This window comes from Sebastes umbrosus, chromosome 1, assembly GCF_015220745.1.
Source record: "Sebastes umbrosus isolate fSebUmb1 chromosome 1, fSebUmb1.pri, whole genome shotgun sequence".
In the NCBI taxonomy this organism is placed as follows: domain Eukaryota; kingdom Metazoa; phylum Chordata; class Actinopteri; order Perciformes; family Sebastidae; genus Sebastes; species Sebastes umbrosus.
In genome coordinates this window covers 35,120,476-35,136,365 of record NC_051269.1, presented here as the reverse complement: position 1 = coordinate 35,136,365, position 15,890 = coordinate 35,120,476, and the positions used below count along the sequence as shown (strand labels likewise).

Below are 15,890 nucleotides of genomic sequence, written 5' to 3'. Positions count from 1 at the left end.
CAAAGCACTCATCAGAGGGTCTAAAAGCCTCTATTATAACCTTAGACTGTGTATAAAGATGGACGACATGACCGCTCCCCAAAAGTGAAGCCAAAACATCTTAATCGCCCCCTGGTGGCTGGCTGCAGTATAGATCATAAAGCCCGCCCCTTCTATGTTAGCGGATGTGACATGGGCCAAACTAAAAAGTCAAAGTACTCGTCAAAAACATTTTTTCCAAAGATGATTTCTGTCATTGTAGGTAGTTCGTATCACGCTGATGTGTGTTTAAGTGTTCATTTTTCTTATAAGTTTGGTTTTAACTAGTTTGATGCAATTTAAAGGGGGTGAGACGTTATGATTGACAGCTGCTCTGAGTGAAGTAGTCGCGGAGCCAGAGGCTGGGGAATAGTACGAGAGAGGAGATGTAACTTTAACTTTCCATAACCGTCATAACACGTAGTTCTAAAGATATTATGGTTAGTTAGTTGTTGTGTCTTTCTAGCAAAACAGCTACTGTAGTGCTATCGTAGCAGCTAGGTGGCTCACGCTAGCAAGCTGCGGCAATGCTCGGCTTTTGATTGGCTGTTGTGTGGGCGGGACCTTATTTCCCTGGCTCCCGCTACCATATCCTTGATAATTTGGCTTCACTTTTGTACAGTGGGAGGAGGTGGAGACGCGTCGTCCATCTATATATACAGTCTATGATTATTACTGATAGGAAAGATGGCCAAAACCACAGACAAAAAAAGTTGTAATAAACCAGAGTTATCCTAAGCCTGCTGTGTACCTCTTCTTTGATTGTAGTCAGCAGGACATGGTAGGTGGTGGATGAGGGAGAAGCCTGGGTCCGCTGTTTGACCACCTCTGTGGGCACCCGGATCAGACATGCCACCTACAGGAGGGAAACAGCACAGGTAAACAGTTTGTAGTTCCTTCTAAAGGGCTTTTGATGTCCATCTGGTGCTAGTAGGTGTGTCAGCAGAGACTCCACACCACTTCCCCCAGGTGCCCTTTTGCTGTAAATGACACTAGCCTGTGTATCTTTCTACATGGCAGCTGGCCATTGGTATGGCACGGCCTGAGGAGAGCAATTACATGGAGCTGGCAGGCTAACGAGTGCTTTAGTTAGCACCCAATCGGGCCAATTAACAAACCAGTAAACACAGCAGACATGACACCTGAGCAACAGGTAAAAAGGTCATCAGGCCGGCTGTGTATCTGTGTCCAAAGAACACGCGCTTCCATCAAACACACCGAGAGATCCAGACACACACACATGCACACCTCAGTAACCACACTCCCCGCTACAAGTTCCAACCCATCCACCATATGTCAACAAAAATATGGACTGCCAACAGCTAGTGAAGATAGACATGAATATTTATGCTTCATAACTCCCATCGCCCTAAAGGCAGGCAGGCAGGCACAGCTGCCCACCTGGCGACTTGATTTCCCATTTATCCTGCATCGGAGCGGAAATACCGGCTAACGGCAAGCAATCTTACAGAGCGATTGGTGAGCCGCCCCCTCGCTGTGACTCCCCTCGGTCATACAGATGCCAGTCTGCCGGTGCCACCCTCGCCACGGCGGCGTGATGTGGGGAGCGGAGCAAAGAGAAAGAGTGATGCAGGCACTGCAATAAAGATAAAATGCACCCCTTTCCATTCAGCTATCCATACTGATTTAGCGTCGGGGCCCCATCAGAAGTTTTAGAGGTGATGGGCCCTGGAGGATAAGGCTCTATTGCCGTACTCTGCGAAGGGGGAGAAGGCTACGCTGACAGCTGTTAGAGGGCTCACGTCTGTCAGCCACTCGTCTCCTCTGCCAGACGCCAAGGACACCTTACGAGCAAGAACGTGAATATATGTGGAGCACAAAAGGAGAAGGGATAGGTCAGCAGTCCTGGAAGTCAAGTGAAATCACAGACTGAATTGTAAAAGACTTTACAAACAAACAGGCGAGAGTTCTGGTTCCGTATCTCTATTGACTATTGATTATTATTTGCGCCATTTCTCAGCTTTGTTTCGACCTTCACTGCATCACTTTTGCTGCAGGTTCTTCCTCTTTTCAATACACAATGAGCACATAAAGCTCATTCTCTGTACATAGGAGCAAAAACAAAAGACTTGAATGAGCGTCTGTGAAGAATTCAGGGCAATTCTTATTGGTATTTCAGGTGAGTACGACCACAGTCTAGCTGCAACCTAACCGTGGTGCAACAGTACCACCAAGTGGCCAAACGTTCGCCTGCATCACCTCCCTGCGATAACTAAGCTGGTTGCTTCCATCTCAGAGATCTCATTTGCCCTCCCTTTGGTCAAGTTACCATTTATAATACAATGTACATCATGTTTTCCCCCAAACCAATTCTCCAAAGGACCAGAATACGGCAGCTAAATAGGAAGAAAATGGCTATGACAAGTAATTACTGACGTAATTGGATGGGGGGGCCTGGAGTTGAGACGGCCTTTCCTCTCCTGTCACTGCAGAGGGGAAGGCAGAATGAGCCAGAGATTATACCAAATAAATTAGGGACATTGTTTATTTGGGAGTAATTTGCACGCCTAGAGGTGGGGAGAGTGATGTTGAGTGGATAGAAGATAAAGTGCGCCGCCTCCGAGGCCATTTCAGATCTCTGGAAACGGCAGAAAATGGGGGAACAATGGGGATAAATCAGGGCGTGATGAAATACGGCTGGGGCTTAAAAAGGAGTCATATCCTGTGTTGAGATGTAGAGGTCGTATGTCATCACATTTTGAAAGAAAGAACAAACAAAAGAATGAAAGGCACAGTAGAAGTCCCTCATTACAAGTCAGGCTTGTTCCTCACGTTAAAGGGAGGGCTGTCAGGTTTTCTTCACCTACTTTTCTTTCCATTCATTCTCGATGCTTTCCTCTGCTAGTAAACTTATTATAAACCCACTGGCAGTCTTTTTAAATTCCTGCTACCATTCATCTTTATTTACAAGCTGCTGGATTCGTCAAGCAGCGTTAATTAGGAGGCTGACAGCCTCTGATTGGAGCCTTTCAGTTTCTCTTGGCCTGTTGTTGTTTATCCAAATGACAGAGCGTGTTTTCAATTTCCAGCACGGGCCGCCAGACAACAAGATAAGGCGCTGGCGCTCAATCATGGGCGAACCACGCTAAGGAATGGGAAATTAGCAGAGACTCACGAAACATTATGGGCATAGCCGGCGAATCAATCCGCAGATTGAGTCATAACATCCCTCCGTCCTCTCCTCCTTTGCTACATCCCTCTTTTACCGCTCACGGCCATCAGGACACAGCGGTCAGTCAATCAGGAAGTGGATTACCATTTGGCGTCATAAAGAGACAGCAGGTAAGGAAAACAAACAGCCTGCAACAACTGTTATGGGCCTCAATTATTTGGATTTATTTGTCATTAAATATACTGCATTCACCAAAACAGACAATTTACCAAAGAGAAAAGGTGGCAGTTACACAACAACTGGAAAATGTACCTAACTTTAGCTTAATTGTAACAATACCCAAACTAATAAACAAAATAACTCCAGCTGATATCGATCATGATGCAATAAGTGGAAGTAAACATGCTCTAAAACAGTGGTTCCCACGGTGGAGTCCGGGGACCCCCAGGGGTCTTTGAGGGGGTTACAAGCAAAAAGAGGCATCATTTACTTTAACTATAATTCCATCCGTAATTAAAGGCATTTGCACACCAAGTCTGTATTTTTCGTCGGAAATTGACGCACGTTTAAAAATAAATACGACCTTATGTTGTGTGTTCATTAAAGTTTTCTGAACAGGTTCGATTTTCTGTGTTTTTTCGCATCCGTCAAACCACTCAGAGCCACCATCCGTGAAAGTCATCATCCAATAAGGCATCTGATAAACATTCACTTCGTCTCCCAGCACAAAGCACTTTACGACAAACAAAGTAAAGAATACTAATAGATAATACAGAATAATAGAGATGCTGAATTTAAAGATAGATTGTGGCAGGTGACCGCAGAACAGCTTGGAATTGGGGATGGTTGCAAAACAAAGAATATACGAAAGATTAAACAGTAGTGATTGCGCTCTAGGCAGCTAAACGATAGCTTCTTGCTAATGTCATCAATTCATTAGCCCTGTTTGGGACTACCGCTAGTCATTGCACACATTTTTCATACACTTTCTGTAATAAAGCATTTAAAAGCCAAAATCCTATCAGATTGGGAACCCTGGGACAAAATCTGTGGTCAAATTTGTGTCAGTGTAAAGGTCCTTGATGTGAAAAAGATTGGGAACCACTACTCTAAATCACCGTTACATCTGCTGTTACACTAATCTAAGGTGGAAAAATAGTGCTTTCCCACTCAATGTCATATCAAATACACAAGAATCTACATCCCTGCCCCTGAAAGACAGCAGAGTACATTATGTACCATCACAGGTACCAGTACCAAATTCCCATGACTTCGATCACACGCCCAGTCCTGGAAACGTATCATGGTACCAAGAACGACTGAAATACGGGTCGACAAAGGAAGGAAGGAAGGAAGAGATGGGAGAAAAAAGGTCATGGAGAAAAAGGGAAGAGATGAGGACGCTGAGCGTCTCCAACTTTGAAACAACAGCCAATAAATCACAGAGCGTGGCGCTGCTCGAAGGCGATGCATGGATTATTTCTCAGTGCCAAGTTAAGTGGCTGCCAGTTTCTACCCCCAAAAACTCCTCCCTCCTGCTCCCTCCTTCTCGCTGTCCCCCCCCCCCCCAATCTTGTCATGTCACACTGTATTTTCCAGTACATCCTCCTACAGACGTGTGGCGGTGAGGTGGCGGTGGCGGAGGAGGGGGGGTTTATAGATGCGAGAGAAACCCGCCGCCTGGCCTTGACAAATGAGCTTTCAGGGCAGACGTCGCACGAATGGGAATGAAGATAAATCTGATTTAATGGCTGGATAACAGCCTGCTAGAGCCTGACAGACGCCATCAGCTTACACATTCTTTATGGGAGCGTCCCACCACCGCACTCACACAAACACCAGGCGGGGGGAAATTTCTCTCATTGTCTTGACCCTCTCTCGTTCTTTCAGTCTACAACTTATGACTGTCCTCCTCTCTGTCTTCCCTGTCTCTGTCTGTGCTGCTTCTGTTTACAAGTTAAACCTGGCGTCGAGTGGCTTCATATAGAAACAGCATTAGTTATGACATTTGAAGACCACCATCTCTTTTATATCTGTATTCTTAAAAGCAGTGTCCGAAATTAACTTCTTGACTCACCGGCCAAAAGGGACTGGTAGATGAAAAAAATCCACTAGCCAAGCATATCTTTCACTGGCCAAAATAATAAATTGCCTTTGTGTGTCACATATACATTTGTTTCAGTACATTTCATTGAGGAAAATAAGGTATTATGTTGAATACAAATTTAGAGAAGAGACCAGACCAAAATTTGTGGCAAAAAAAAATGTAAATATATTGACGGTTAATCAATTCAAGCCTGAATACATGGCTTTGGTGGTATCTATTTTTTGGTGGTACCAAGTCATTGTTTTGTAAGTCACAAGTAGGTTAAGTCTCAAGTCTTTGCACTGAAGTCCCAAGTCAAGTCCTAAACTTTGAGTTTGGAGTCCTAAACAAGTCATAATGCGCTCTTCACCAAATGTAATGCCATTTTAACAACAGAGTAACTGTCTGACGCAAACTGGCGCTCAGTAATGTAACGTTAGTTCTTCATAGTTTTCTCCTGCAACTTGATTGGATGCTGTCGGATTGGTTCAAACAAAAAACACCACCTTTCAGGCGTTCAGCAATAAACAGACTCAGTTTAACCAAGCATAGTTTTTTTTATACCATGATTTTGGTGCAAACGTTTACCCGCCAGTGTGACGGATAACCTTCCGAGATCTACTCGCCAAACGAAAAAATCTATTCACATTTGGCGCATGGCGGGTGTTTCATTTCGGACCCTGCTTAAAAGTACATATTTCCACCAGCTGTGATTGTGAATCTAATGAAGGAACTTATTTAGGTCTTGAACTTTAAAACAAAAAATTATAATTCCTGTAATTTCTCACACGTATTTCACATATGGTGATCACCGTGATGAGGCTTGGTCTTACTGTATATGCGTAACTATTCCTCCTCCTCTTGGATGAACATCTGTTTGACCGAAGGCTCAGCGATTGCTGAGACTTAAGTGCGTATACTCTTTCCTTTCTTTCCATTCCCATCTCATACTTACAGCAGTATAAATGCTGAGCTGCAACTCCCTCTGGTATGATCATAATACACTTTGACTGAAGTCCACGTCTAGTAAGTTTGTGCCAAGTCGAGCGCATCATAGATAGAGGGAGGCTTGGGGATAGGATTAGCAAAGCAATAAGTCCCATAAAGCTTCTGTTGTGAATGTTGCTGAGTGGAAACAGTTGGTGAAACACAACTAAATGGACTCCTGGGGGAAGGATCATGGGCTGATGAAGGGGTGGAACGGGGAAGTCAGACAAGGACCAAAGAACAAGTTGCTTCTTCTTCTTCTTTAAGTTCCTGTGTGTCAAAGCCGGCCCACACACAGCTGCTCCCAACAAGAGAGAGAGAGAGAGACGAGCAGGTGGAGGAGCAACAGAGAAACACGATGAAAACAAACAACCCTGTCTTATACTGGCACAACAGAACGTGTAATGCAAGGTGGAAGATGAAACATAATGCCAAAGAAAGTCTGGTTTGCATTTGCCTTCATGTTGACAATGTGGTTTGTGTTTAACTATTCAGATGTGGACTGAGGTAAGAAGAACTCTGTGTTTGTCATATATAGCCAAATAAGAGAAAGAGCTGTGGCACTACTGAACTCAGACATCTCCTCAGTGTGACAAGACTGATGTGCTGCCACACTGCACCCTTACTGGACTTTTGCTGCTGCTGCTGATGTTTGCACGCTCATTAGTTGTATGTTTGCGTTATTGAATTATACTCATATTGCTTATATTTTTATATCTATATTGCTCCGATACTGCATCTTTTAATCACTGATATTTATAACTGATCTTTCCTCTCATTCGTGCCTTATTAATTCCTTGTAAATATGTGTTTAGTCTTTTTAATACAACGCACCATTTGAGGGCAACTACAATTTCGTTATGCTTGTATAATGACAATAAAGTTCATGATTGAGTGACTGAACTTAAACTGCCAAATGAAGCTGTCTGCCACATAATTACTGCACTGAAATATAACAAAACACAACCTTTACAGTCACAAAGTAGATAATAAAGAGGCAGCAGGTAAGAAGGCTGTCTTCTTTCGGAGCATGAGAAGGACTAAAAGGTAGAAATGGTGACTTAAACCTCTGAGCAAGAACCTTACAGAGAGAGTCTGATCTCCTCTGTCGTGTCTAGAAGGTAATAAATGTGCAAAAACTCTCGCGAGACTTGCTGCCCGACGCCCTATCATAACCTTAACCATCTGAGGTCAATGCCTAACCTCAACCATCTCACGAGAGTTTCGCAACTTGGGATTTACCTTCTAGGCACAACTGATCTCATCTCAACCTCAACAACGTGGAGTGGCCATTTTGAGAAGGTCCTTTACAGCACTGAAATCATATGAATGATGTGAGATTCATGTTCTATTCATCATAAAGCATAGCTTGAAGGATGTTGCAGAGATAGACCCTAGACATAACTAATAAACAATCAAGAAAAATGACGAAATACAGTAAAATAGACATACAATGGAGGAAAACTAAGGACTCAAAACGTATGTTGAAAACAACTGTTTTTTTTTGAGAATCTTTTAGTCTATCAATTGAGCAAGCGATTAATCAACTACTTGTTTCAGAACTAGACATAACAAGTATATCTCACCCCCTTTTGCCAAAACTCACTCAAGCTTATGTAAGAACCTCAGTGCGATAACTTTTAATTAAAAATCATTAGCAACGACTGAGGAGACACAGAATCATATGCCAGCGATTGCATCACGGTGCGGGCGTTTAGGCCCTGCATACCACTCGGGGCAGCACTAGGGTAGGCCTTTCATGGATAAGCCTGAAGATTACTCTCTTTGAACAAGACGTATCCAGTTGCCAGAGTGCGATGGGATACCGCCCCCTGCTCTGCTCAGCTCCACTCGGAGGATTTGTGCCTTTGATGTGCTCAAATCCAGAACAGCGGGGAAGGGGTTAAAGGTAGCCGCAACCTCAGCCTCACCTTTCACACTCATCTGGACTCTGCGCCATAGACAAAATGTGCACACACTGTTAATAGCTATGTTCCTGCAGTATCTGCAAATAACTGCTACATTGATTGTGACAACCGGAGTATCAAAACAACTCTTATTGAATTTGTGCTAATATAAGAGTAACGTGTGTCCTCTTCTCAACTCTGTGAGGCACGGATAAACTCGAGCACAGTGAGCACCCCCCCATGTGGAATAATCCCATTTCATAAACATGCAAAACTTGGCTAAATCACATCCATCCAAAAGCCATGAATACTAAAAACCTGGTGTTTTGAAGAAAGCCACGGTGGTATAGCAGGGGGGCATTCCTCTTTCCATACCCCCCCAATCCCTCTACCCCCCCTTCACGCCAATGTGAATACGCGTGGCCCCCATATGGCTTCACTGCGAGTGATTGGGACAGGATGGACTGAGGAAATTGCGCTGCTCCTCGTTGGTTTCAAGCCTGAATTCCCCAGACTAAATTGGCAGAGTCTGGGGGCCTGAGCTGGGAAAGTAGATGAGTAAATAGGCAGTAATGACATCTTATTTACCCAGCTAGTGGCGGAAATGCTGGGACAGCCCTGAGGAAGCCCCCTTGACTCACCCAGCTGGACCCTGGGGGACTACAGCCAAAACCGCAAACTCACCCCCCGTCCCCCAGAGGCCCCCTTTAATAGATGAAATTTAAAAGGCAATAACGTTAGTAGTGTTCATTTGGGACTTACAGCGGTGGGAAAGAAACAAAAAGGGAAGAGCGAGTGCGTGGAAGAGCAACAACAAGTGCATAAGGCAGCTGGCCTTCTAAGAATAGAACAAATGAATTAAGCCTACACAAATAAACAGGACTTCAAAGTGTACTCGCAGAGGGAAAGTGGAGTGAAAAATCCAAATGAAAAGAGGCAAAAAGTTTGTGAGAATGAGGGACAGGAAGACTTACTATTTCTCCCAGGGAGGCGGCCAGCATGTGAGTGACAGGTGCCACGTGCGGTGCTGCTAGAGCTCCGCCAGCGCCGAGCAGGGATTTTGTGCATTCGTAGGTGACAAAGAAAGCAGCGGCTGAAACCAAGCAGAACCACAGCCATTTAAGGCCCATTAGTCAACCAGCATACAGCAATTAATATCCCTCACTACCACTGACAGGGGAGAAACTGAGGTGTGAGCGTGTGTGTGTGCGTGTGTGTGTGTGTGTCTGTCTGCATGGACAATTGAGGTAAAAGCTAAGAAAGTTAAGTGTGTGTCATGCGGAGAGAGGTCAGTTCTTTCTTACTCCCATTAGTCACACAAATTCATCCTGCAAAACAGTGTTGAATTAATTTGCAAACTGCAGCAAACAGATTGGATTATATTCAAACTTATGACTCCAACATCTCGTCTTTATCAGTCTCTCTCTGATATACACATGAAAAGGGCTTGCATAAACTTAGTTTAAGACTAGTCTTGGCCTTAGACTGGTCTTAGATTGTCAGGTTAAATTAGTCTAATTAAGCCTGTCTGTTGCATAAATATTAAGAGACTTAATTTGAGGAAGGAAAGTTAGCCGGCCGCTCCCCCTGGCTAAGCCTGATGTGAGAACCTTGTTGTTATGGTAACAATCTGTTAGAAGGTCAGTTAGCTGACTGTGTAATTGTTCAACTGTTTATCCATGACTTTTAGATAACTATTTCAACTGTTTATTAATTACATTTTTAGACTCTTATACCATATTCTTAAATGGTTTCTGAACACCCATACTTGGTGTGCTGTTGTATCTGCCGTGTTTTCTCTTCTGTGAACTGTCTTATTTCACCCATAATGCATTGCACGACAGGCCATATAAGTCAGTTTTACATTATAGTCACTCAAAGGAGAGCTTTATTCCACAGGTGAATAAGTTTGTATAGCAAGTCTGACTTAAAGTTATATTTAAGACAAAGACTAGGTCTGTTTTTATGCAACTGGCCCCAGTGCTTATAGAGTAGCTTCAATCCAAAAAAGTGATTCTTTAAAATGTTTGTGTATTTATGACTTAGTCCATTCAAAGGCTTACAAATGTAGTTGAAATAACAGATTGACTTGGTGCATTTGCAATCATATAGATATATATCATATAGAAAGTTTGTTTATGGATGCATTGCTGTGTAGAAACTGACACTCGAGTGTTGGATGTGTTGAAGCTTCCTTCCAACCTGCAGATGATCTGATCCCCACCGAAGGGTTGAACGAAACTTTTTGTTTTGAGCAGTCTACTCACGAAGCAATCTCGGTTAGGCAGCTACATTAAAACCATTTAAAGAGGAGCCTCGGAGCATCAATCATTTTAAGGTTCCACCATATTAATCTGACTGTAATAAAATGATGTCCTCAAAAAAGTCAATTTTAAACTCCAGGTCCTCGTTATTCTTGTCATCGTACATTACCATAAGTAAATTTCCTCAAAAGATGGAAACAAAAAGAGTCTGTGAGGATGATCTCGTCAAGAAATAAATGAAGAACAGGATCACTTGAAATGATTTCAGGAGTGCCTGCCTGATGCTACAATACAAAGCAAGGAAATCAACTTTGACTTTGAACTACTAAACTGATCCATCCACAAAACAACAAAGTCCACAAAGTGTCTCTGTGCTGTGACTTCAGGCAAGGAAACTAAATAAATGATTGTGTAGCAGCTAAAAGAGGCTCTAATCACCCAACACAAACAGAAACTTTGTGGACATATTATGATCAACACAGTGTAAGGTTACGTCCCTGAATCAACCCCACCCACACAAAGAAGAATCTCGGTTGTTTGGTGTGAACATCAATTACAAACAACAATGAACAGTGGACCTTCACATCATATATCCAGCTATCACAATGAGCGTCATACCATTGGGGAAGGAGCCGACAGCTGCAGATGGGACTCCAGCGTAGATGCCCCTGAAGCCCCCTGCCTTGTAGAAGCCCTGCTGACTCTGCAGTCTGGTCTTAATGGTGTCCAGGGGGAAGAGGGTCAGATCCACACACATCCCCGCACAGCCGCCCGCCTGGAGACACAATCACTTCGTGAGACATAATGCAGCATTACACACTCTATAACACCAGTGGTGGAACACTTCACTGAACTTGCATTAATTGATTGTTTTTTGGCCACTTGGGGGCAACGCATACCACTGACATATTATCATCTCATAAAGTTGATATAAACTGTTCCCTATTTACACATCGAGCAGACACGGGGCAAGATTAGGAATAATTTGGAGTCATGCTTCTGACCTGGCATATGTATGTGTTTTGGTCTACACCAACTCCTGAGAGAGATATCTGGCTCTTTAGCTGCTAAATGCTCCCCTGTGTTCACCAGCTGGTTGCTAACTTGGGCTGTCTGCTGGCAAGGTAGTGTGCAATGGGTTCATTTGAGCTTTTTTTTGCTGAAAACCGATATCTGTTGCTGGTGTAAGCGATGCGGATGAGAACGGTCAGGATGAACCAAAACAGTTCAAATGCAGGTTGTACAATCAAAACAATGAGGGGCTATAAATACAGTAGAAGTACCACAATGACCAAATACAAATATTTTCAGTTAAATGTACATAATTATTAAAAGTTGTCTTTCATTATGTTACATTATTGAATTATTATTACTGATGCATTAAAGTGGCAGTAGGCAGTATATGTTTGGCAGTGTTGGGCAGAAATTCCATAATAACCTTTCAGCATATTGTAATTCAAATGTTCTGAGAGATAACTAGACTTCTGCACCTCCTCATGGCTCTGTTTTCAGGTTTTAAATAAATCTAGCCCGTGACGGGAGACTTTGACCAATCATAGGTCATTTCATTGAGAGAGCGTTCCTATTGGCTGTGCTCCGGTCATGTGACCGGAACTTGGCGTTCCTTCAACAGATTTACAATGGCGGCGGTGTCACAAACTTTCTCATTGTACAGCTAAACCGTGCACTACAAGATGATTCTGAAAACATTTGAGGAGAGAAATAGGCATTAACGTAACATAATATTGATTCATATTTGATCAGAGCTGCCTAGTTTGACCGTTTGGTCAGAGTTCACGAGTGATTGACAGCCGGCTCTCATAGACAGCAGCTGGACAGCGGACCTCAGATCAGCTCTTACTGCTTGTTTTCCTCAAGTCTGTGAAATCTTGCAGATGCCATTAGGAGCACCGGAGGACACCGAGGCACATGATTTTTTTCAGGTTACCTATTTCATGTACTACTGTCACATAGTCATATAGCTACCGTTTTATAAAAATAACTTTCTTTAATCATATTTGCTCCAATCTCGTCTACTTCTGCTTTAATGTATAAGCAGTATTTTTTATGTTTCAGCTGGTCAAGGTGGAGCTAATTTGACCTACATTACATACTGATGGTAGATTAATCAATAACAATGAATCATAGTATATAAACATGATCATGTGTTTTGTATTTCAGATTAATTTAAATTTAAGTGGCTTTAATCTGCCGGGTAAAGTAGCAAAGTATACAGAGTATAAAGTAATATAAAATAAAAGTACTTAAGTACAAGAACCTCAAAATTTGCACTTGTACTATGTATTAGTATTTACACTTTGTCATTGCAGAACATCTCTTCACTGGCTACCAGTGAAATACAGAATTGATTTTGAGATTCTTTTATATGAAAACATGCTGACCACGCTTTGGTTTATATTGTTGCTATTTTTCATTGTTGTTTGTGCAATACTGTTGTGTTATGATTTTATCAAGATACACTATGCTTTTATTCATTTACCTATATTCTCTCTTATTTCTGTTGCCGTTTTTTTATTCGATCATCCCTGTGTTTTATTTAATCTCTTTGTAAAGCACTTTGGTCTTTAAATGTGCTCTATTTTTTTAGGAAAGCATTCCTATAAGTATAAGACTGGGTATAAATATATGTATGTAAACATCTGTTTGTGGACGCATGTCTACATTTATATGTATATATGCTGTATATTTATTTCATCAACTTTTCCTACCATTTTACCACTTTTATTATTATTGATATGTTCTGTGACGTTCTGTTTTAGCAGTTGCCATTTTTTTTACTTTATTTATCTGCTTTTATTGTCTTGTGAAGCACTTTGTAACATCTATTTTGAGAAGTGCTATATAAATAAATGTAGCATATATAATTAAATTTTACATTGAGGGTATACCTTTGCTCTTCCTTATGTCTCATTACAGTCCATTTTCAGTGAAGGAACACAAAAGGTTCTTATTTAGGTTCACACCTAACACACACAACACATCACCGGGTGCAAGCTGTCCAGCCTGCAGGAGCTGTACACCCAGCGGTGCCTCAGGAAGTCCCTGAGGGTCATTAAGGACAACACACACCCCCACAACAGCCTGTTCTCCCTCCTGCCCTCTGGTAGAAGATACAGGACCCCCAGGACTCATACCAGCAGACTGAGGAACCGTTTTTTCCCCCAGGCCATCAGACTTTTAAATAGATAATACATACGACACTTTCTCACACAAAAAGTACAATAAACAAGTGCAATACCTCGATCATATATCTTATACTGTATATACTGTATATGTTCTTAATATGCCCTTGTGCAAAGTATTTCCTTTTATAATTATAATGTAACTTATTATTTTTAATGGAGCTTCCCCGCAAAAAGCATTTCACACGATTGTACCTGTATAACCGGCGTGACAATAAACATCTTGAATCTTGAACCTAAAGTAGCAGTCATATACTGTATAGGCACATGTCTTCTGCCACTTACATTTTGGTTATTTCCTATTTAGAAGAAAATAGGATTTATTTTAGAATAACATTAAAAGTCTTGGTTTGTCATTTGAAAAGGGGCAGGTTTGTAATCGAGTAGGGTAGATGCACAGTTACTCCACACAGAGAGATGCTCCACAATAACATTATATTACTCATTTTGTAAATAGTAATTTCGCACATAATAATGCACACAGTGCACTTTCATAGACTAAGCTACTGGAGTTACCCTGCACTATATTCACCTTTAACAGTCTCTTTTGCACTATATTCACTTTTTTAATTGTTGTGTATCACAGTTGTTACCCTATTCAGCTTTAACAGTTTTCTTTATCTCCTTGTATTTTTATATCTGGTATATTTTTTTGTACTTTGTACTACTAACTGTTTTACTGTCTTTCTACTAACATTTTTTGCACTATGGAACTGTGATGCTGGAAACTTGAATTTCCCTCTGGATCAATAAAGTTACTATCTATCTATCTATCTATCTATCTATCTATCTATCTACATAAAGCTGTAGACACAAAAAAGTTATAATTTTCCCCAAACACCTAAAGTAGCAGTCATATATAGACACATGTCTTCTGCCACTTACATTTCGGTTATTTCCTATTTAGAAGAAAATAGGATTTATTTTAGAATAACATTAAAAGTCTTGGTTTGTCATTTGAAATAGGGGTATGATAGACACACAGTTACTCCACACAGAGATACTCAGTCTCTACAATAACTACATAAATAGACTTTTTATATTTGATATATTATATATTATTATAGACTGCACATATGTACATATTACATGTATTTATTGCACATACTACATTTATTTATTGACGGACTGTACACACTATGTTCACTCATTCACTCTGTATCTTTTATATCTCTATTGTTTTTATAATATTTGTATACCTTTACCTCTCCTGTGTTTCACTCTGTTTGCTGATGTTGCTGCTTTGACACCTGGATTAATAAAGGTTCATCTTATCTTATCTTATCTTATCTTATAAAGCTGGTTCTACCTACAGCAAAAGAAAAGGGCTATTAGCAGTAACACTTTTTGTCTAGCTTTATCTGTTTAATAGTACTTATAATAACATAATATGTTTGTCTTATATGCAGAACACGAACACAATATATCCACAACTTCAGCTCTTGCAGTGTGTCGGCTTTAGACTGTCAGTAACAGACAGCTTTAGTGATGAACTGGTGAGATTAGAGGATTTGTTGATAGAGATATCAACACTGTAGCACGAAAATGTGTATAAAGCTGCCAACTCACCACTAAAGACGCGACGAACTCTTGTCTCTCCATGTTCCGCTCTCAATATCTGCTCTTGTCAGTTGTGCAGCTCGTAAAATGTGCAACTGTTCAGCATGTCTGACTCTCAAAACATCAAAACATGCCTGTGAAGGACGCTGCCATCTTGGCTGGATTTACTTCCGCATGACGTCATGACGCATCCCAATCACTCGATGACGTATGACGCAATGAAGTGAGTGTATTTCTGTCATTTCACTAAATCAGGTTAACTTTCTATGCTTTCCTGGCTTTAGAGGTACCAACACTTGTGTAGTTGTCCAGGGGTGGTGTAGAAATTGCAAAGAAAAATATTAAACAAAGATTTTACTAAAAATGCAGTCACACAGTAGTAGTAATTACATTATGGCTTTAGCTGGACATTTAAAAATATAGTTCTGTAAAAGTAATAGTCCAAAGTGGTTGGTGAGCTAAACTGTTTTGTAGCCTGGAGTAATAAGATGTGGTTGCAGCCTACACATATATAAAAAAATAAATATATTTCACTAAATCAGGTTAACTTCTATGCTTTACTGGCTTTAAAGGTACCAAAAACTTCAGGTATCAGCGCGTATGCATCCAGGGGTGGTGTAGAAAATTGCAGAGAGAAAAAATATTAAACAAATAAATTACTAAAAAATTATACTCAAATGCAGTCACACAGTAGTTGTAATTACATTATGGCTTTTAGATAGATAGATAGGT

At 41.2% G+C, this 15,890-nt stretch overlaps 1 protein-coding gene across 2 annotated transcripts in view; it reads right to left on the bottom strand.

Moving 5' to 3' along the window:
- Positions 1 to 15,338, bottom strand: part of slc25a26 (solute carrier family 25 member 26) — a 73,082-nt gene extending 57,744 nt beyond the window's left edge. Inside the window, exons 1-4 of one of the 2 annotated variants that reach the window (XM_037784902.1) lie at positions 15,168 to 15,338; positions 11,014 to 11,170; positions 9,106 to 9,224; positions 770 to 874 (exon numbers count right to left, since the gene is read on the bottom strand). In XM_037784902.1, coding sequence (XP_037640830.1) covers positions 770 to 874; positions 9,106 to 9,224; positions 11,014 to 11,170; positions 15,168 to 15,200 — 414 coding nt within the window. In that variant the 5' untranslated portion in view covers positions 15,201 to 15,338. The remainder of the gene's footprint in view (positions 1 to 769; positions 875 to 9,105; positions 9,225 to 11,013; positions 11,171 to 15,167) is intronic. The other variant, XM_037784814.1, reaches the window with a different exon arrangement.
- Between the last annotated feature and the right edge of the window lie 552 nt (positions 15,339 to 15,890).